Source organism: Typopeltis vanoorti, chromosome 3 (assembly GCF_054136105.1).
Source record: "Typopeltis vanoorti isolate ZY-2024b chromosome 3, IOZ_Tvanoo_1.0, whole genome shotgun sequence".
Taxonomy (NCBI): domain Eukaryota; kingdom Metazoa; phylum Arthropoda; class Arachnida; order Uropygi; family Thelyphonidae; genus Typopeltis; species Typopeltis vanoorti.
Genome location: NC_143551.1, coordinates 78071475 through 78094075, shown reverse-complemented (window position 1 = coordinate 78094075; position 22601 = coordinate 78071475). Strand labels below are relative to the sequence as shown.

The 22601-nt window shown below is 35.8% G+C and overlaps 1 protein-coding gene across 5 annotated transcripts in view; it reads left to right on the top strand.

The window, feature by feature from the left end:
- Positions 1-22601, top strand: part of LOC150108301 (sodium- and chloride-dependent GABA transporter 1-like) — a 213845-nt gene that overhangs the window by 137727 nt on the left and 53517 nt on the right. For all 5 annotated transcript variants that reach the window (XM_090390687.1, XM_090390691.1, XM_090390689.1 and 2 more), the window contains 2 exons: positions 10865-10989; positions 21285-21397. In XM_090390687.1, the coding sequence (XP_090246813.1) occupies positions 10865-10989; positions 21285-21397 (238 nt within the window). The remainder of the gene's footprint in view (positions 1-10864; positions 10990-21284; positions 21398-22601) is intronic.

Genomic DNA, 22601 nt, shown 5'->3' with positions numbered 1-22601 from the left:
CATTTTAAAATAGAATTCTTGTATTTGTTAACCATATCATATATTAAATGTTTTATTTTGTTAATCTAAAAGTTGTGTTTGCCTGAATTCCTTTTTATTGCCCGTTCATAAATATTCGAATCTTGCGGAAACCCCAAGTAAAAATGATAATAAATGATTCGGCCTAATGAGATGACTGCTAACTAATTAAGAATTGATCCTACTATTTATATAGACTAATCTAAGAATAGGGTGGCGCAGTATAAATATAAATTTCCCTACTTTTGGATCGGTGATCACTTCGCAATTGGTTATTTTAATTATAAAAGTGACTTGAAACTAGATAGTAAATTAGAACACGACAGAAAAAAGTCGTGATTATCTCTTTCTTCTGCTGCTTCTACTTCCTTAGCTGTATTCACCAAAGTTATTCCTGTATAAAAAATTACCACATAATGCGAAAACTACACCTAGGTTGCTATTTATCAGCTCTTCTAATTTTTATTTGTAATTAGATTTTTTTTTTCTTTATCACACTTGTCACTTTTTTTTTTGGTCTTTTTTCCTCTTTATTTTATTCATATCTTCAGTTTATGCAGTTCTTATTGATTCCATTTATTATTATTACTTAATTTAGAATTCTAAATTAAGTGATAATAATTTTATGTTATATACAGTTGACAATTCCCTTTTTAGATTGCCTTTGTTTGTTTTAATTCTTGCTCTGAATTCATATTCTGATTTACAAGAAATTATATTTCCACTCATATGTGCAGAAAGTGTAAGGAGAATGAGGATCTAAAGCGTGTTTCGGGTTTTGAGAGTGATATCGTTAAAGAAAGTCAGAATATAGAAAATAGTGATATGATAAGAAATTGCGAGGTAGTACCAGATAGGTGTGAGAGTGACGTTGAAAGTGTAAATGAAGATAGAAATACAGAACGAATTGATGATTTAAATGATAATGAAAATGATATAGTGAGATAGATGCAAGTAGTGAAATCGCATGGTTGTGCGCAGCGATACATAGAGCAAAGCGGCAACTGGAGCGTATGCAAAAATGTGTACTGAACGTACCGACTAATAAACGGCGAAAGTCTGTTACAAAAAATAAGAGAATGTTCATAAAAATAAATAAAATGAAGGAGCGAGTGCTGTATACAGAGATTCGTTGTTAAGAGGTGTGATAGTTGAGAGTTTGACAAAATCGTACCAACTGGGTGCGAGCATAAAGGACGTCAGCAAGTCTATTAGAGCATAAAAACAGAGGGTGAAAGAAATGATAGGCAGGAACAAATGATTTGAAAGAAGACAAAATGGAAATGATAGAGGATGTGAGGGAATTACTTGAGGTAGCAAAAGAGAATAGTGAGAGAGTTAGGATGGTGAGTATTTTTCCGCGGTATCACAGCGAAGTGTTTAGAAGGAGGGCCATAATTACTTGCCAATGACTTTATATGTGGGTTATGCATGGAGAGTGGTGTGGAATTTGTGGATGTGTGGAGTGAGTTCGATGGGCGAAAGGATTTATATAAGATGGATGGTTTACATTTGAATGGATTTCATGTACGGAGGCTTGAAAAAGTGTTGATGAATGAAGTGGAAGTCGATGTACAGACTCAGGGAAACTAGATTTATTAAAGGGGGGGTAGATATGCAAATTTTAGGGAGGCAGTTGAGTGTATGAATGAGTATAATATGCCCGAGCGAGTATGAAGGACAACAAATCAGAATGGGATAGTTAGTATAAGGCATCAAAGTAGGGATGGGACTAACGGGCTTCTGCAATTCATGTACGCTAATGCCAGGAGTATTAGGAACAAGGAGGAGGAGTTTTTGGTCTTGGTTGGCACTTCCAGGCCACAGGTTGTTGATATTAGTGAAACATGGCTGACAGAAGATGATAAAGCTAGTGGGATTGAATGTGATGGGTATAGCGTGTTCAGGAGTGACAGGGAAAATAAAAAGGGGGAAGGAGTGTTATTGATGATAGCTGATGAGTTGTAGCCAAGGAGTATAGAAGTTGAACTGCAGGATAGAGAAAAGTACACATTTGAGGCTATTTGGTGTGAGATAGAGGCTAGCAGAACAAAATATACAATTGGGTGCTGCTATACACCAGGTGATGGAATAGATGGTGGGGATAGTATGCATAAGCAAATAGAAGAAATGAGCAGAAGTAGGGTAATTATTATGGGTGATTTCAATTATGGTATCATTGACTGGATGGAAGGAATTGGATTTTATGTGGTTATTAAGGGACAACTATCTGCAGCAGCATGTAATGGAAAATACTAGGGTGCAGAGAGAGAGAGTGCTTGACCTATTAATCGCATCTGAGAATGTGGCTGTAACAAACATGACCATGTTGCCACCAATTGGTGAGAGTGATCATAAGGTCATAACTTGGGAGGTGGCTAAAGGAGTGGAGTTTAAAATTAAGACAGGGTACATGTAGAATTACCGACTGGTAAGTATGACAAGCTTAGGAGTGTGCTTGGCTCAGTGCCATAGCATGTAAAACTGCAAGGGCTGGATGTTGATAGTGCATGGGAGGTGGTTAAGAAGTGTTTGCAGGCGGCAATGGTTGACTGTATACCAAGAGTCCGAATAATAAATCAAGTAGGGGTTAAATGGATGAATAACACTATTAAGCTTAAGCTGCAAAAAAAGAAATAATTGTGGAAGGAATTTAAGGAGAAAGGTGACCAGCAGGTGCAGGAACTGTATAAAACTCAGGCCAGAAAGGTAACAAGGATGGTAAGAAAAGCAAAAGCGGATTATGAAAGAAAATTGGCCATGCAGGCTAAAGGGAATCCCAAACAGTTTTTTCAATATGTTGCAAGTAAAAGGAAAAATGTTCATGGCAGAATGATTTTAAAAAATGCTGAGGGTAGGGAGGTAACCGAATCAGTCGATATAATTGAATTACTGAGCAAGCACTTCACAAGAGTATTTCTTCAATATTATTGAATGGAAGAACCAACAGTTTATACTGGAATTGTGATGAATGAAGTAGAGATAAATAATCTGTTACAGAACCTCAATGTCAATACATCTATGGGATTGGATGGTATACCAGCTCATGTCGTACATGAAGCGGCTAAAGAATTGTCAGTGCCCTTGACCATTTTGTTTAATTTGAGCCTCGGGTCTGGGTCAGTCCCAAGGGGGGTGGAAAGAGGGGAAAATAGTTCCGCTGCATAAAGGTGGTCCCAAGGCTGCTGTTGAAAATTAACAGCCAATCAGCATAACAGGAATTGTTATCAAGGTCTTGGAGAAAATAGTCAAGAGGAAAATACAAGATTGGATAGATGAAAATGGGATACTGTATCGGGGACAGCATGGTTTTGTGAAGGGTAGGTCATGCCTCAGTAACTTGCTCACGTATTATAACACAGTGACAGCTGAATTGGATAAGGGTAATGGGTTGACAGCGATTCTACTGGACCTTGCTAAGACCTTTGACAGGATGACACATGGAATTCTAATCAGTAAATGCAGCATATGGGGATGGATATAGGATTGGTGAGATGAATAGGAGGGTGGTTGACAGAGAGATATCAGAGAGTGGTTTATTCAGGAGTAGAGTCCAAAAGATGACCTGTGACTAGTGGTGTGCCACAAGGATCTGTTCTTGGACCACTGCTGTTTAATTTGTTCATTAATGATATAGGAAAGGATCTGAGAGGAACAGTTCATTTGTTCATGGATGATGCAAAGTTGGGTAGGACAATTGTGAATGCAGATGATGTCAAAATTTTGCAGGATGGTTTGGATAGATTGGAGGTCTGGGCTAAGGAGAATAGATGTCAATTTAATGTGGCAAAATGTAAGGTTATACATTTTGGGGTGAAAAGATTAGCAGCAGTTTACTACATTGGTTGAACTGTACTCCAGGAAATTGATGAGGCAAAAGATTTAGGAGTATTGGTGGATAAGGAGTTGATGTTTAGGGGGGCACATTGAAAAAAGTGGTCAAATCAGCTCATCAAATTACTTGGTTGCTGAAGAATACATTGACGAGTAGAGATGAGCATGTTATTGTTTCTCTGTATCGAGCCTTGATAAGACCCCATCTCGACTACAGAAACCAGATTTGGTCACCTAGGTTTCTTCTTGATGGGGAGTAGGTTGAGAGGATCCAGAGGCAAGTGACAAAGATGATAGCAGGTCTGTGGAATGAACTTTATGAGAACAGGTTGAGGATTTGTGGGTTGCAGAAATTGGTTGATTGGCAGAGGAGTGGAGATATGATTGAGACATTCAAATTACTGAAGGATTTTTATAAAATTAATTCATAAGATATTTTTGAGAACAGGGCTGGTTGTGGGAGGACTAGGGGACATCCATGGAAGCTGGGAAAGAGTGTGGTTAGTAAGGGTGTTAGAGCTGGGTTCTTTACTTTTAGAGTGGTGAATGAGTAGAGTGGAATGGGCTGCCAGAGTCTGTGGTGAGTGCTGTGACAGTGAATGAGTTTAAGGCAAAGTATGATAGATACTGTGTGAATGTCAAATAGTTGTGATGAAAATGATTTGGATCCTCCCTCGATGAGTCTAAGGACTCCCTGGAGTTGCCCGTAATAATAATAATTATATCCAGGTGCTAGTAAAGAAAATTGGTATAATAAGTGAATGTTACATTCACACAAAACTGTATATTGCACATTGTATGCATCATTTAGGACCTAGACTATCCCTTCTAGATTGGGCAGATGCAGTTTTAGAAATATGTATTTATGGAGTGCTGTTTCAGTTTTTTTTTTCCAGTAAATTTTTATATGGAAATTATACCTGTGAACTGTTTCAATAGAAAATTGCACAAGTAATATTATCTTCTTTTTAGCCTTTAAAAAATACAAAAAAAATGGAGTATTTGCTTTTTAAAATATGCATTATTGAAACAAATTGATTTCTGTGTTTAGTGAAGAATGTGTTTAGTGAAGAATATATATGTATCAACATTGAAATTTTGACTTTATCCTTATCATTATAATAGGTTTTTTTTTTTTCATAATTAAAAAAGTTTCTATGGGAAAAGGAATGGGAGATTTTCACTCTTTGGGAATAAACATTTGGTTATTTTCATGCTCTGTAACAATTGAAAAAAAATCACACATTATGTACAAAAACAGGACACATAGGCATTATTACTTTTATAATCAGATATGTTTGATTTCATTTATGAAAGAAAATTCTAAAATCTCTAATATGATGTTTCATATATTTCTGTATGAAATAGCATATATATTATTATTATTTCACACCTCCAGTGAGTCCAAGGACTCATCGAAGGATGGCACCTGCTCCACAACTCCGTCTCCACTATTCAATAACCAACTGACCGCAGCTACACCAACGCATCTATCGCCGACCACCACTGGTATTTAGACAGACAATCACAAACATCCATGCCCACGGCAGGATTCGAACCCGCAGCCTTTTTGGCTGGAGAGTAGATATGCTATCCACTCGGCCATCCAGGCCGGCAATCTTGGACACATCAGTAGTGTTTGAAATGTAGATTTGGTATAACACTTTGTGATGTCATATTCCACCTTTTTACCCTAGGTGATTTCCATAAAATAAGAAAAGACATTAAAGGATTAGCAAGGCTTTTTTTTTTTTTTTTTTTGATTTCTCGGAAATAAATTATGAATACAAAAAGAAAACTTTCTTTCTTCAGGTAAAGGAACAGAAGGATACGAAGAGAGATTATCAAAAATTTTTAGAATAAATTTCCCTTATCAATTATTTTGAAATATGTTCTTAGAAAATGTATTTAAATATGTATTTGTTTTGATTTGATTTGGCCTGGTTGGCTGAGTGGTTAGCGTATCTGCTCCAGCCAAAAGGCTGTGTGTTGGAATCCTGCAGTGGACATGGATGTTTGTGATTGTCTGTGAAAATACTAGTAGTGGTGGTGGGCAGTAGATGACATTGATGTAGTTGGTGATGGTAGTTGCAGTTCATCATAGTTGGTGAATTGAGTGGTGGAGATATGGACAATTGTAGAGTAGGTGCCTTCCCTTGATGAGTCTTTGGACTTCTTGGAGGTGTCACGTAATAATAATAATTGTTTTTTTATTTGGATAACTCTAAATAAAAATCATGTTACTATTTCAAAGTGCATATAAATTAATTTAGCTGTAATTTGAAGAAAAGCAGTGCTTTTAGAAATTATTATTATTAACTCCTGACCACCATGAAGTCAAAAAACTGATCATGGGAGGTGCATGGTGCACACAAAGCTTACCAAGCTATGCTTTAAACTCATTCAGTGTCTGCATTCAGTACATTAGATAATGCATTCTACTCACCAACCACTCTCCATCTTATCCCCTCTACTCATCATATAAGGGTTTGCAAATTTCACTTCACTCTGTCTTCATATCCCACATTCTAAAGACCAGTTACCACCTGAGTCAGTCCTTTTTGGATACTTTCTAATATGTATCTTCATCACAATGGAAACCAGGAAACCAAATCTGTGCACAATAATCCATTTGTCTGATTAAGGCTTCATACTGATTGTTGTCCACCACCACTCCCAAATTTCTTGTCTACTCAACCTCCTTCAAAATTTCCCCATCAAGATAGTTCTACTCACTTACCCACTCATACAATCTCTTTAAATCCTCCCATCTACTTGATTCCTCATTATTCTCCCCAGATTTTCATCATCTGCAGATAGTTGTATATATCTAATTAAACTCACCCTAGTATCATTAATATACAAGTTCAACAACAGTCATTCCAAAACAGACTCCTGTAGCACACCACTAGTGACTTTCCTCTTTGAAGATACTGCACTACTGAACATAACTTGCTGATACCTGTTGACAGTCAGTCACTTATCCAATTCACTAATCTAGCATCCATTTCATCTGCTCCAGTTTAGTTACCAACTTGTTGTGTGGCAATCTATCAAAATCCTTTGCAAAATTAAATACTCCATGGTGTCAAAAGACTCATCATGGGAGAGACACACTATTCACTCCACTTATTCACCACTCTCCAAGTAAAGAACCTAGTCTGCACACCCCTACTAACCACACTCTTAGACAATTTCCAAGTGTGACCCTTTGTTTTCTTCCCTACTTCCTATGTATTGAAAATTTCTTTTGTATCAATCTTATAGAATCCCTTTCGTAACTTATAAGTTTTTATCATATCCCCCTCTCCTAAAATCTGCCTGTCAGCTAAACTCTGTAACCTGCACACACCTTCAGTGTATCCTTATAGGGAGCATTCCACAAACCTGTCATGAGCTTGGTCACTTGTCTCTGATTCCTCTCCACCATCTCCTGGTCTCCTAGAAATACAGGTGACCAGATCTGTGCACAGTAGTCAACGTGTGACTGAATCATAGCCTTATGAAGAGGGATAATAACCTCCCTGTCTTTACTTGTCAGTGTGTTCTTCAACATCCAAGTAATTCTCTGAACTATTTTTCCAACTGTGGAATTATGTCCTCTAAATTTCAAATCTCTATCCATCATCAAGTATTGACCAACTTATTCCATGGGATTTTTGATTTCAAATGCCTGCATGGTGAAGTATGGGTCTAACCTCATACTTCACCCCAACCTTACACCAAATGGCTTCAAAGCCATTATGACTACTGCTTTCTTTAAGTCCCACATAGAGGGGACACAACTTTTCTGAGGTCATCAGTATACCCCACCTCCTATTTTATCTTTTCTGTCTTTTTGAAAAATTCTGTAACCATCATATTCTCTTCCCATGAGTATTTCATCCTCTGTTAATCATATCTCACTGGCAATAATGATTTGTGGACTGACTTACTATATTGATGTCACAAACTCTTCACCCCTAATGGTATTAGGGGTGAAGAGTTTGTGACATCAATATTTGTGACATGAAAGCTACTGTGCTTATACCATTAGACCTAATGGTATAAGCACAGTAGCTTTCTTTTAGTCCTCCTTTCCTTACACCATCATTCAAGTCCTTTGACTCTGTTGCTCTCATTGAGGTCATCCCCTGGATCCTTATCTTGTCTTCATTCATCATTTATATCACTTCAGTCCTGTTATCATATATTCACAGCCCACCATTTAGTTTTTGTTTCCCTGGCTGGCTACACATTTTACTCCTCTCAATAATATACCCATGCTCACTCTAGCACTTACTCATATGCAGTCTTCAGCAAACTGCTCTCTCCTGCCTTCCAATTTATCCTATATGTATACATCCACATACTCAAGTCCTCACTTCCAGACCATTCTAGCTATCACAGTTTGTAATTATTACCATTTTCCTCATTTCCTTAATATCATACTTTGGCACACACTAGATTACTAGATCACTAGATTATGCTTCTATATTTTCATAATTTTTGTACCACTCACTTGCTGCTCTTTCACGTTATTTCACTTCACTTTCAGATGAGCACCTACTGTCTCTAACAGTATTTGCAAGTCCTGCACACTTCATTTTCTCACAAATCATTTATTCCTACTAGCACAGTCAACTCTTCCACACTTTCTCTCCTCTACAACCTTCTGTTACTCTTCTTATCATTTCTCCTCTCAGATATACTTTCGCCACCTGCTCCATTTTGACATCTTTCACTGCCAATTCCCCATACAGCATTGTACTCCTTTCCACCATTCCATTGCAGTCATTTGTCTTTGTCTCATCTATCATTGTCGTCATCTTCTTTCTTACACCTACAGCTACCAGCTTTAAATGTTCTATTGCACTCTGCACATTCCTTAATTTGTTCCTCAGCCTTATTGGTTCTTTTTTAATATCCTCGCTCATGTTCATATCTTTCATACTAGCTTCTTTACCATTCTTCCTTTCTTCATCTATTGTTTTGCTGTCTTTCACATTTTACTCTGTCTCATTACTCTTCGCCGTGTCATTTACCACATTTATTGGTCCTAACTTTTGCTACTCTCATATTGCTGTAATTCACACTACCATTGATTGCTTCCTTCACCAGTTACTCATCTGCGTTTTCATAATTTTCTTACCATTCACTTGCTGCTCTTTCACATTATCCCTCTTCACTATCAGATGAGCACTCATTCTTTTTGTTACATATTTGTAACAAGAAGAAGGGTGAGAGAAGGTGAGGTGTTGATCTTGGTACTCTCACCCTTAGTCAACAATACATCACTTCCACCAGCCCTGCATTCAAGTCACCCTTTGCGACACACACACATCTCCTTCTGTCCACCTTAAAAATTCATAACTTATCTACATAATCCAATGAGTGCATGTAGCACATCTCAGATTTCACAAAATGACTAAAATCAAAATTTAATTCATTAATAGACAAAGCAACTCCCGTCTTGCTTTCAGTGCCTGTAGATATATGTTGGTCTACATTTAAAGATTTTATGAGAAAAATGAAATGGAACAAGCATACACACTACAAATACTACAAGTGCACAACTTCTAGAGCAACTCTCACACATAAACACACAAAAACTCATGGTTAAGTAACTAGAAAAACTTATTGAGCCTGCAACATTCTTTTCAAGTCTTCATATGAAGTGTCCTTTTCTAATTGTCTCTCCTCTCTGAATATTTTGGGACTAGGTTAGAGAATGATGGGTTACAGTTTTTTGTAATATCATCCCTCAGAAATTGCAGACTTATAGCACATCAGTGATGTTTGCAGGCATATAGTTAAGAAGAAAGAAGGAATCTGCTATATGTTTATTGAACAACTAGGGGAAACTATTTGTTCAATCTAGTTGTTTAGAAAATGTTCTTCCTCATGCCATTTTTTTACTTAGGGAAAAAAATGGCACAAGGGAGACCATTTTCTAAAGAATGAAATGAAAGTGGAGAACAAGAAGTGAGGTCTGTATAATTATGACTGGATAGCAAACATGTATTTATTAGCAGTTGCTCTTGTGTTTATAGACTTAAACAGTCTATAAAAAGAAAACTCTGGAAACTTTAGACTGTTTCCAGCCATACTTCCTTTGAAAAAATCATGGTAGCCATTTCAGAAGAATAGCACTATAAAAATCCCTATAGAAGAGACACAGAGACATAAGGCAAAAATGAGAAAGTAACTGGCATAAGTCTGTGAGGGAGTCATTATTTTACCAGATCATCTTTTTTTCTGGATAGCATCAAGCATTTTTAAGGAGGTTTTGATGCACCACTACAAATATTGGAACAGTAGTCTAAGGTGGGAAAGATTTGGAATTTATACAGTATTAGAAGTCATACAGTTGAGAATAACATCTTAGAGGAAAAATGGCACAAGTGCTCTTTTCAATCCAGTACACAAAAGGTTGTAGTGATAATGCAGACATAAGGTCAACAACCCATTTAATCCAAATGGTAACTGTAATGCTTTAGAATGCTCAACTGTTAACAAATGCTTTCTTATGTAATGAAGCCTGTGAAGTATCCATAACTATAGAACAGCACTTATGACACAGTAAATAATTTTTTTACTATGTAAATATTTTGTCTTATGTATCATAAGACATCATCAGTACAATTATTGATAATTTTGATATACTGATAATCTAAATAATCATAAAAAAAGTATGAAGTTGCATGCAAGTTTATTGAATAGCTAACAAGGTGAATCATAGAACAGATGGATTGAAGAATAAAAAAAACTCTTCTTAAGAAATCAAGAAAAATTAGAAAAAGCAAATGGATAATTGTACTGATGATGTCTTATATGGCACATTAACCCTTCATTATGCTGTATAATGTTAATGAATCTTCTGAGTGAATGTGTTGACTGAGTATTATTCATAATAAATCAATACTTGTTTTACTATATTTTTGTACATTAGAGGGGAAAAGGAAGTGCAGCACTTTTATGTTTCATATTCATAATTTTTTGCTTTTTTCCCCTCTCCCTTATTTTTTTCTAGGGATTCCTTAATTCTTTGCTGTGTTAATCCACTTACAAGCATCTTTGCTGGTTTTGTAATATTTTCAGTTCTTGGCTACATGGCACATATTGAAAATAGGGAAGTTGCAGAAGTAGTAAAATCAGGTAATGTTAATTTATTCCAAATTAGTATTAGTATCATTCATTCAGAACATTCATTTAGCTAGATTTTTCATCTGATAATATTATGATTGAAGTTGCTCAGTAATGAAGAATGCAATGTTTTCCCTGTGCCAGGAATCTTTATGACACTTTTCATTTGGAAGTGATCATCATTTAGTCTTGAGCAGGATAAAATTGAATTTCATATCGAAAAGAAGAACATGTAAGAAAGTTTTAAAGCAAATAAAAATTGAGCAGCTCTCAGATGTGAACTGTAGACTAAAATACACAAATATTATTCAAGAAAAAATGAAAGTGTTTGAGAACAAGAACCAAACCTTGGAGATTCAGTGGAAACCTCTGAAGAAAACACTGATTGATTCAGTGAGAGAGTCATGTGGTGAGGTTATCTGCAAGGATAGAAAAATCAGAACTCCATGGTGGACACAGGAAGTTAAAGAGGCAGTGAAGGAAAAGAAGAAAGCATATGAAACGTTTCTGGCAAATAAGTCAGCTTGTGCTCTTAGAGAATACAGAGACAAATGTTAGAAAGCTATACACTGTGTAAAACTAGCTGAACAAAAGTCATGGGAGGACTTTGGCAAGAACATAGAAAATAAATATCAAGAAGGGTGGCAAGATATTCTGGAGGTTGTTGAAGAAGCGCAGAAATGCAGGAAGGGGCGTTGTAAAAGGAATTAGAGATGGTAAAGGTGACATGAAAACAGGAGAAAAAAAGATATCCTTGAAGTATGGAGTAATTAGTAATTATTGCTAAATGAAACAAGCAGTGATGACAGCACAGTGGTTAAAAAACACTGACCAGGAATGCAGTCAGGAATACATATCCATACTTGAAGTAGGAAAAAGCCATCAAAAGCCTGAAATGTGGAATGGCAACAGGAGTAGATGATATTCGACCAGAAATGCTCAAGTATGGTGGTATAAAAGTTGTACAGTGGCTGCACTCATAGTTCAGAAGGCCTGAACAGATGGACAAATTCTAGATGATTGGAGTTCATCCCTCTTAGATTAGAGCTCTCATAGTACCCATATATAAAAAGGGAAATAAAACTGAATGTGAGAATTACAGAGGTATTTCATTACTGAGTGTTCCTGGTAAGATATATACAAGTATACTTGAGAAACAGTTGAGAAGGATTGTGGAAGAGAAACTTGGTGAAGAACAAGCTGGATTCAGGCCAAATAGAGGCTGTCAGGATCAGATTTTCACTTTACGACAGATAGTCGAGAAATCATGGGAATATAACAAAGATCTGTATTGAATTTTGTAGATCTGGAAAAGGCATATGACAAGGTGCCAAGAGAGAAGCTATTTAAAATGCTACAGCATATCGTGTCAATGGGGCATTATATCAAGCAATGCTTGGTCTTTATTTAAGTTGTAAGTCAGCAGTTAGAATTGAAGGAAGTACAGGAAGGTGGTTTAATGTTAATCTGGTGTCAGACAAGGATGTACATTATCCCCTCTGTTATTCATTATCTACATGGATCACATTATGAAGGAAAGTGATATTAAACCTGATATCAAAATTAGAGATGTTAATGTCAGCTCTTTGCTTTATGCGGATGATGTTATACTTCTAAATAAATCCACTACAAGTCTGCAAGATTCCTTGACTAAATTGAATAACTGTTGTGATAGATATGCCTATTTTCTGCCTATTTTCATTGTCTTTGTCAGCATTAAAAAGACAAAGACAATGAAAATAGGCAGAAACATTAAAAATATCAACTGCATTGTAAATGGAGAACCTATAGAACAAGTAAAACATTTCAGCTACTTAGGCATGATTTTTAGTGAAGATGGCAAATTAAATATAGAAATAGACAACAGAATCAGCAAAGCTGGTATGGTAGGAAGTCAACTGAATAAATTCATATGGAATAAGAGAGAAATTAGTCAGAACACTAAATTAGATGTATACAAGACAGTGTTCAAACCAATTTTAACTTATGGATCTTAGAGCTGAGTCAGACGTAAAACACTTCACCAAAGACTAAAGACCGCAGATATGAGAGTCCTGATAAGGATTAGGGGGCATGAATAGATCGCACATATGGTGATATCATATTAAAAATGAGGATATTAGGAAAGAATTTGACATTGTCAGCATCCAGGAATGCATTAGCAGAACTAATCTCAGGTGGTATGGTCACTTACAAATGCTAGGTTGGCAGGAAAAAGACCCAGAGGAAGACCAAGATATAGGTGGATGGATACAGTAAAAAGTGCCTTAGAAGACAGAAATATAAAATCTGATAATATTGGAGTCTTGACAGGTAATAGAATGATTTGGAGGAAAATTGTAGATAGGAAGTTAGTAATGATGTAAATTTTTCATGTAGTACTATCATATCCTGTACACCCCTTGAGGGTATATACCAGGAATTTGATGATGATGATGATAAGTTTTTGAGTTTTTACTAGTAGTGATGACAATTTTTTAATTTGGAAACCATGAAGATATGTTTAACTTTATAGATGCTATAAATATGTGGAAATTTTAAAACCTTAAGGGATTAAATAGAAATAATTTTGTGTGTATATTATTTTATGCCTATTCATAAATATTTGTGTGCCATACAACATTTTAATGTGCAGTCACTGCCATTTTGTCACTTAAGTTTCACTTTGAATTTCAAGGCATGCATTAGTGTGAGTATTGGAACAGTTATCCCTAGGGAACAGGAATGCTAGTGGGCAAGTAATAGAAGAAAGTAGAGCTGGAAAGGATAAACTGCGAAGATAAATTCTGTAATCTTGGGATATGCATTTTTATCTGCTCTCCAAGGAGGAACTGAAAAATTGATATTGAAGGCCAGAATGTTATGTGCTCAGTTGGGAAACAAGTGGTATATACTCCATTAAGCAAGATGGAATCTACATTAAAGTTCCTTTCTTTGAAATGCCTTTAGAATAGCTGAATTAAACATACACCTATTTTCAGAACAATAATGTTCATGCCTACTTCAGCAAATGAATGAAAGATGTTTTTCATGAAACTTGCTTTCTAGAAGAAGATATATGGAAGCATAATAATGAAATGAGATCTTTTATTTTATTTTAAGGAATGAAAGGTAAGACAGACTGAGTGCATGAATTAATGAATAGAAACAAATAAGAAATAAATAAGGAAGATAAAAGAAGACAGTGATGAAATAAATGGTTTAAAAGATGTTTTTGTATAGTCAGATGAAACCATAAAACTTTTAGCTGAATATATGTACATTCTTTTATAGTGTTTGATGTCATGCCTCAGAAATGAATTTCGCTGATTAGTCAGAGCGTGAGAGATAAGGTTTTCTTTGAGCTCATATCATGCAAATTCTAGAATGGCCATGTAGTTATCTTTTGTATATAATAAGAATTTAGAAATTATATACTAATTTGGATTCTACAGAGAATATGACTATCAGATCTTCTTGGACATAAAGAATTATATCTATTGTACATATATTTATTTACATATGCTGGTCCCAAGCCTGGATAAAATTTGGGAGGATTGAGATGGTGCCATACTTCCCTGTAAAAGGGGCCTCATGGTCGTTATATCATCATACGAATAAATAAAATAATTCCTTGGAAACACAACATGCTGATTTTGAAGTCAATGCATCATCATGTGTAAAATCTAAAACATTCTAATTAACCAATAAACAAGATAAAAATTATATATAAGTATAATTGACTTACTCTCCATGACAAAATCATCAGTATCATCATCAAATTCCTGACATGTATCCTCAAGGGGTGTACAGGATATTATGATAGTACTACATGGAAGAACTTACATCATTAGTAACTTCCTGTCAACAATTTTTCTCCAAATCAATCTGTCATCTGTCAAGACTCCAACATTATCAGATCTTATATTTTTGTCTTCTAAAGCACTTTTTACTGTATCAATCCACCTATATCTGGGTCTTTTTCCAGCTAACCTGTCAGAAAACACTTGTTTTGCCAATCTTTCCTCTCTCCCAATCTGCTTAAGTGACCACACTACCTGAGATGAGCTCTGCTAACACATTCCTGGATGCTAACAATGTCAATTTCTTTCCTAATATCCTCGTTTTTAATATGAATATGATATTGCCATTGATGCCATCTGTTCATGCCCCCTAATCTTTCTCAGGACTCTCATATGTGTGGTCTCTAGTCTTTGGTCAAGTATTTTATTTCTAACCCAGCTCTCAGATCTATAAGTTAAAACTGGTTTGAACACTGTCTTGTATAAAGCTAATTTAGTGTTTTGACTAATTTCTCTCTTACTCCATATAAATTTATTCAGTTGACTTCCTACCATACCAGCTTTGTTGATTCTGTTATCTATTTCCATATTTAATTTACCATCTTCACTAAAAATCGTGCCTAAGTAGCTGAAATGTTTTACTTGTTCTATAGATTCTCCATTCACAATGCAGTTGATATATTCAATGCTTCTGCCTATTTTCATTGTCTTTGCCTTGTTATTGTTGACCTTCATACCATATCTATTACAGGAATTATTCAATTTAGTCATGGAATTCTTTCGAGGATAAACTCAACAAGACCTCACTTAAAAACAAAGATAAACTGGACTACAGTAAAACTGTAACCATTCCATACATTAAAGGGATCAGATAAAATAAACAGAATACTGCAGAAATACAACCTTAATGCCACCTTTAAATCTCCTGCAAAATTAAAGAGCTTACTCAGCTCATCCAAAGACCCACTCCCTCTGCTAGCCCACCCTGGAGTATACCGTATTTATTGCTCCTGTAATATACCCTATATAGGGGAAACAGGACACACAATTCCTATCAGACAAAAGGAACATAACCCATTAAATATAACTATGGTGAAGCTGGCCTTTCTGATCATGCCCTAACACTTTACATAGAATTGACTGGAAAAGTACCAGTTGTTTACATCACACCAAAACATGGTATGATAAATTTAAGGAAACCTGTGAGATTCTTATCAACCACCCTAATCTTAACAATAATGATAATCTAAAAATCCCAAGACCCACTTAACTTTTCTCCCTAAGAGTTGACTATAAATAGGACCATAGGTAATCCAGAATCTTAAATCTAATATAACAATTGTCATGTTAAATTGGGACATCATTGTTACTCTAAGAAAACTATCTATATGAAAGAATGTTTCTCTCATGTTATCCTAAACAGAATATAGCTTTGATAGTTTTTTTAATAATTAATTAATTTATTTTTATTTTTTTTATATTCTATTTTCACTGGAGTCCATGCCAGTAGAATAGCCATTGATCAATCATTGTCTCTGTTGCATACTGTGTCAAATGTAATTCAGTTTGTGTCTGTATATATATGTATACTCCAGATGATGACCTTAATATGAAGGTCGATTTTTCGGGAAATTAAAATAGTTATTTATAACATGGTTGTAGAGTCCATAATTTATCTAAAATGAAGTTAGTCAGGGAATCTTGCAGACTTGTACTGGATTTATTTAGAAGTATAACATCATCCACATAAAGCAAAGAGCTGAGATTAACATCTCCAATTTTGATATCAGATTTAATACCACTTTCCTTCATAGTGTGATCCATATAGATAATCAATAACCGAGTGGATAATATAAATTAAAGATACCAAGAAATTATATACTTGGCTTAATCCTTTATCCAAATCTAAGCAAACAAGTTTGCACCTGAACTATTTTCAGGACTGGGGTAACTCATACAAAGAAGCTAATGACTTCACATCATTTGCCCTAGTATCCCACAATGCAAAGCACATCTTCTTTCATATTATCTCTGGATCTGGCTCCCACTGATGAGACCTCAATAAATGTCGAAACCGGTCTGGGTAGTGACCCTTCCTATAATGCATAGCATTATACATGTCCGAAAGGAGATGTGCTTTGCATTATGGGATACTAAGGCAAGTGATGTGAAGTCATTAGCTTCTTTATACAAGTTGCCCAATTTCTCAACCTCCTGTTTCATTCCATCTATCCTCTGTTTGTTGGAACACACTGCCTTCCTAAAAACTACACCCTCCATTTGTTCTGAAAACATACCGATAGGTTTCTTCTTATGCCAGTGGAACACCTGGGCCCTGGCCCCCCCAAAAGAAAAAGGAAAAAAAAAACACTAGAAAATTTTCCAAAAATCTTTTCATAATTAAAATTCATTTTTTTTTATGTTGTGTCATGTCTTCTATTTCTATACTACTTATGAATTAGCGGTCACATAAGGTGGTAAATGATAATTGTAGAATCAAAAAATCAAAGATTTTCTTTGTAAGTTGTATGTATCTAGCTGTAATAGTTTTAGAGGCTTGGCTTATAAAATCAGAAAATAAAAAAAAAACCTAAAAATATAGTTATGCTGTATTCTATAAGAGATTAAAACATCCTCCAACAGTATACAAAAGTATTACTTTGGGTAAACAATCATCTCTAAGTAGTTGTAAAAATTCTGAGTGGATAATATAAATTATTAATATAAATAATATGAAAAGGGAATAGGTGGATTGTGTGTGTTTAAGACAGGATAAATTATTTCATAGTTTTTGGTACTACTAAGATATGCAGTTTAAAAGGATATTTAGTTAAAGTTATAAAAAAAAAAGTTTGGTAGTCTCCAGTTTTGGGAAAATATGTGTAAATAAAAGCCTATGCTAGTGACAGTGAGTTTTAAAAATTAGTTATTGGTGACTGGAACTTTAGGCCTGGTGATGATAGTGTGCCTCAATCTGTAATCAAAAGACTTCAACAAATACTTGGAGAAAATGGTGATCCTTTGTTTTCCAAGTACACCTGAGTTCTCTTAAGTTATATGGTATTAGCAGATTGTGATCTTTTAAAGTATCAATGTCAGCCAAAGAAGTTTAATAATTTCTTTGAAAGATCAGCATCTACTGAGTTAGATGAGCTGCAGAAATTTCATTGAAAATGAAGCTGTAGCTTGAAGACAGACAGTTTTGGAAGAAAGGCTGTTTGTAACAGCATGAGGAATCAGTGCTATTTTATATTTTCGTGAGAGATGATGGATGCTCTGGATTTCTTATTATGTGTTAGTTGATACTGATTTGGTATTTTTTTTTTTTAAATTAAGGAGTTCATGTAATAATTTACTATTTTTAGAACTCTTGGTTGGTTTCATCATAAAATATGATGACATGCTGACAGGAATAGAGATGGAAGGGTATGATGTGTTTCGTGAGGATAGAAGGGGTAAAAAGGGAGGGGGAGTGCTATTGATGATAGAGAAAGATTTATGTCCATACAAAGTAGAGATGCAAGAGGGAAATAGTGCCAGTGGTTTTGAGGTAGTATGGTGTGAAATAGAAGTGAATGGAATCAAATACTTGGTTGGATGTTGTTATAGACCAGGTAATGTGGATGGTGGTGATAATGAAATGTATAATCAAATTAGTCAAGCAAAAAAGAAAAGGGTGATCATTATGGGCGATTTTAATTATGGCAATATAGACTGGAATGATGAGATAGCAACTGGAAGTAAAGAAAATGAGTTTCTTGAGTGTTTGAGGGATAACTACCTCAGACAGTATGTAACAGAGGGCATGTGAGGATTGAAGGTCTTGGATTTGATCATCTCATCAGAGGATGTAATTATAAATGAGGTGTCAAATCATTCACCAGTTGGTGAGAGTGACCATGAAGTGGTTGCCAGCAGTGTGAGGACCTCTGTGAGAAAAGGGTATATATGTGGAACTACAAGGGGGTGATTATGAAGAGCTCAGGAGACAGCTTGCGGGTGTAGCATGGAATGAGGAGTTAGCTGGAAAAGAGATCAATGCAACTTGGGGGATTTTCAAAAACTATCCAGTACATGCAATGTCTAAGTATATTCCAAGGGTGAGAAGGTTAAATAAGGTAGGTGTGAGATGGATGAATAAAGAGATTAAGCATGCGATACAGAGAAAGAGGGCATTGTGGAGGCAGCATAAGAGTAGTGAAAATAACCAATTTCATGAGGTCTACAAAGACCAGGCAAGGAGGGTGACTTGGTTGGTGAGGATACCTAAAGAGAGGTATGAACAGCAGTTAGCTAATGAAGCCAAAAAGAATCCTAAGGACTTCTTTCAATATGTAGCCAGCAAAAGAAAGAATGATTATGGAAGGATGACATTGATAGGAGAATATGGTATAAAGACAGCTGTTGCAGAATGTGTGGTGAAGATAATTAATGAGCAATTCATAAAGGTCATTCAATCTTTTGAATGTGACTTCACGGAGAGATTGAGAGCAGTAGATGATGGGGAGGTGTATGGAGAGTGAGCAAGAGGTGTGTGGAGAGTTGAGTAAACTAGATATTAATAAGGCTGTGGGACTTGATAATATATCACCACGTATTCTGAAGGAATGTGCCAGGGAGTTCACACCTGTCTTAACATATTTTTTTAATACGAGTCTTGCACTCGGTCAAGTTCCTAAGGAGTAGAATGAGGGCAAGATTGTGCCACTTCATAAAGGATATTGTGGTTAAGTTGTTGGAGAAGCTTGTGAGAACTAAGATCTAGAGTTAAGAAAAACAATGTGTTGAGAAAAACAATGGTATTATCTTTGATGGACAACATGGATTTGCTAAAGGGAGGTCATGTTTTAGTAATCTACTTACTTATTACAATAAAGTGACTGCTTCCTTGGACAGAGGAGAAAGATACACAGTAATATACTTAAATTTTGCAAAGGCTTTTGATAGAGTACTTCATGATAAATTGATAGTCAAACTAGAGCAGATGAGATTGGATATTAGATTAGTGCATTGGATTGGAGACTGGCTATCTGATAGGTATCAACAAGTTGTGTATGGGGGGGGGGGGGAGCGATATCTAGGAAAAAGGAAAGTCACTAGTGAAGTGCCTCTGGGGTCTGTTTTGGGGCCATTACTGTTTAACTTGTATATTAACGATATAGGTGAAGATTTGAATGGAGATATTCAGTTGTTTGCAGATGATGCAAAGTTGGGATGAACCATGAAGGGTAGTGAAGATGTTGTGCCTTACAAGAAAACTTGAATAAATTGAGTGATTGGGCACGGAAATGGAGTTGTGAGTTCAATGTTGCAAAATGTAAGGTTTTAAAATTTGGAAAACAAAGATGGGATGCATAATTTATGCTTGGTGAGGATATATTGTTGGAGGTGGAAGAAATAAGAGATCTGGGGGTGATAGTGGATAAGGATCTGAAATTTAGGGGACACACAGCCAAAATTGTGAAGACAACACAAAGGCTTCTGGGAATGATGCAGAGGATACTGATGTGTAGAAGTAGGGAGATTCTTGTTCTGTTGTATAAGGCTTTGATTAGGCCACACATGGACTATTGTGCCCAGATTTGGTCACCTGGTTTTCAGAAGGATGAAGAGATGTTGGAAAGGGTCCAAAGGCGATAGACCAAGGTAATTTCTAACCTCTGGAGTGTCGAGTATGAGGAAAGATTGAGATGTAATTTTCAGAGTCAAGTGGACAGGAGGAAGAGGGGAGATATGATAGAGACCTACAAGTTGGTAAGGGATTGTTATAGTAGGATCAATGCTGGAGAAGTTCTACAGAAAATAGTGGGAGATCGGGGAAGAACCAGAGGTCATCCCTGGAAACTGTATTAAGAGGGTTTGAGTAGGAGAGTGAGAGGCAGGTTTTTTTCATGCAGAGTTGTAAATGATTGGATTGCCTTGCCTGAGAGTGTGGTGTCTGTAAGGAGTTTGAATGTGTTCGAGGCACGGTATGATGAGCTGCGTGTGTGTGTGTGATAAAAGGACCTCCCAGAAGTCTTTGACTCCATGAGGTCTTGGGGTAATAATAATAATAATAATATATCAGAAAATAAAAGAAAATGATTCTTTTGATTTCATTTCTTAAATTTACCTTGTATCTAGCCTATTGTATACCACATTTTCAGTAAAAGCATTGAAATTTACTAGATGCTTGCTATAAAGAATTGAAGTTTAACTTAATAACATTATTCTTGGGAAAAACTTAATGGATATGCTGTTAGGTTATCCAAGAATATAATGGAAGTGTGCAATTTGGCTTTAAGATGCCTCAAAATGTAAAAAATCATTGTATCAGCCACATGAAACAAGAATTTTATATTCATAATTCTTACAAATTTTGAATATAAATAAAAAAAATCGAAAATTACTTGATGCCTATATAATATGATATATAATTTTATGTTTCTAAGCAATGTATATATACTTAAAAAGAACAAATATTTTAGATGATCCTCATTTGAAACATATTTCATTGTAAAAATAAACTTATTTTTTGTTTAACAGGACCAGGATTGGCATTTCTGACTTATCCTGAAGTTGTGGTGCATTTACCACTATCACCACTATGGTCTGTTCTGTTTTTTCTGATGTTACTTTTACTTGGTGTTGACAGTCAGGTATATTAAAAATTACTAGCTTTATAAAATAGATATATTAATGAAGTAATTAATTGCTCTGTTCCTTAATCCCTTTTTTGTTGTTTTCTTTTTGAAGATTTATTATACTTTCTCCACTTAAATCGAATTTCTCTGTTACATTATTATTAATTTCTTGCCGTCCATGGAGTCACAAGACTCGCCACGGGAGGTCAACACCAGTCCAGAGTGTATTGTACTACTCCTTAAATTCGTCCACCATTGCACTTTCATCATCCTATCAGACAATGCATTCCATACTCCTACCACTCTCCATGCAAAAAAAAAAAAAAAGAAGCATTCCATACTTCTTACCCATTTGCACACTACTTCCTTTTTGTGATGATGGAATTTTTTTTTTCCACTTGGTTAGACTATAATAAATTTAGTTTAATCCTTTATTCAAGTGTAAGCAAACAAAGTTTGTGCCTGAAGTATCTTCAGGACTGAGGCAACTTGTAGTAAAGGTGGACCAAGCTCTCATCACTACTTGTCTTAGTATCTCCCATAATGCAAAGCACATCTCCTTGCAGACATGTATAATGCTATGCATTAAGGGAAGGGCCACTACCCAGACCAGTTTCGATCTTTATTGAATATTCAACTATAGGTCAGACTCCAAAAACTCAGCATTGTTCCCCTCAGTAACAGGCTCACCCTGCCACTGAGAAGAACTCTCAGCATTGGCTCTACCCCATGGCAGACTCGCCCCCACCACTGAGCAGAGCCGCTCATTTGCTCATATGTCATCTGAGCAGTAACAGTCGTGCCTCAGTTAACTTCATGGGCTACAGCATCGCCATTCCTTACCCCCCCCCACACACACACCCAGGACCTGGATGACAGCAACAGCCGAACCCCAGTTAAAACTTCATGGCTACACCATTGCCATTCATCACCCAAGCTTCCAACTGGTTTCGACCTTTTAGGTCTCGTCAGTGGGATCCAGAGGTGGTGATACTAAGGTGGAAGCAATGAAGAAGTCATATTTACCTATACAAGTTGCCAAAAAGTGTCTCACCTTATTATTAAATTACTCTGGATTTAGAGAAAGGTGTTGGAAGTTTTTTTCCACTTGGTTAGACTATAATAAATTTAGTTTAATCCTTTATCCACCTCTAGGTCTGGCTCCCACTGACAAGACCTCAATAAAGGTTGAAACCAGTCTGGGTAGTGGCCCTTCCCA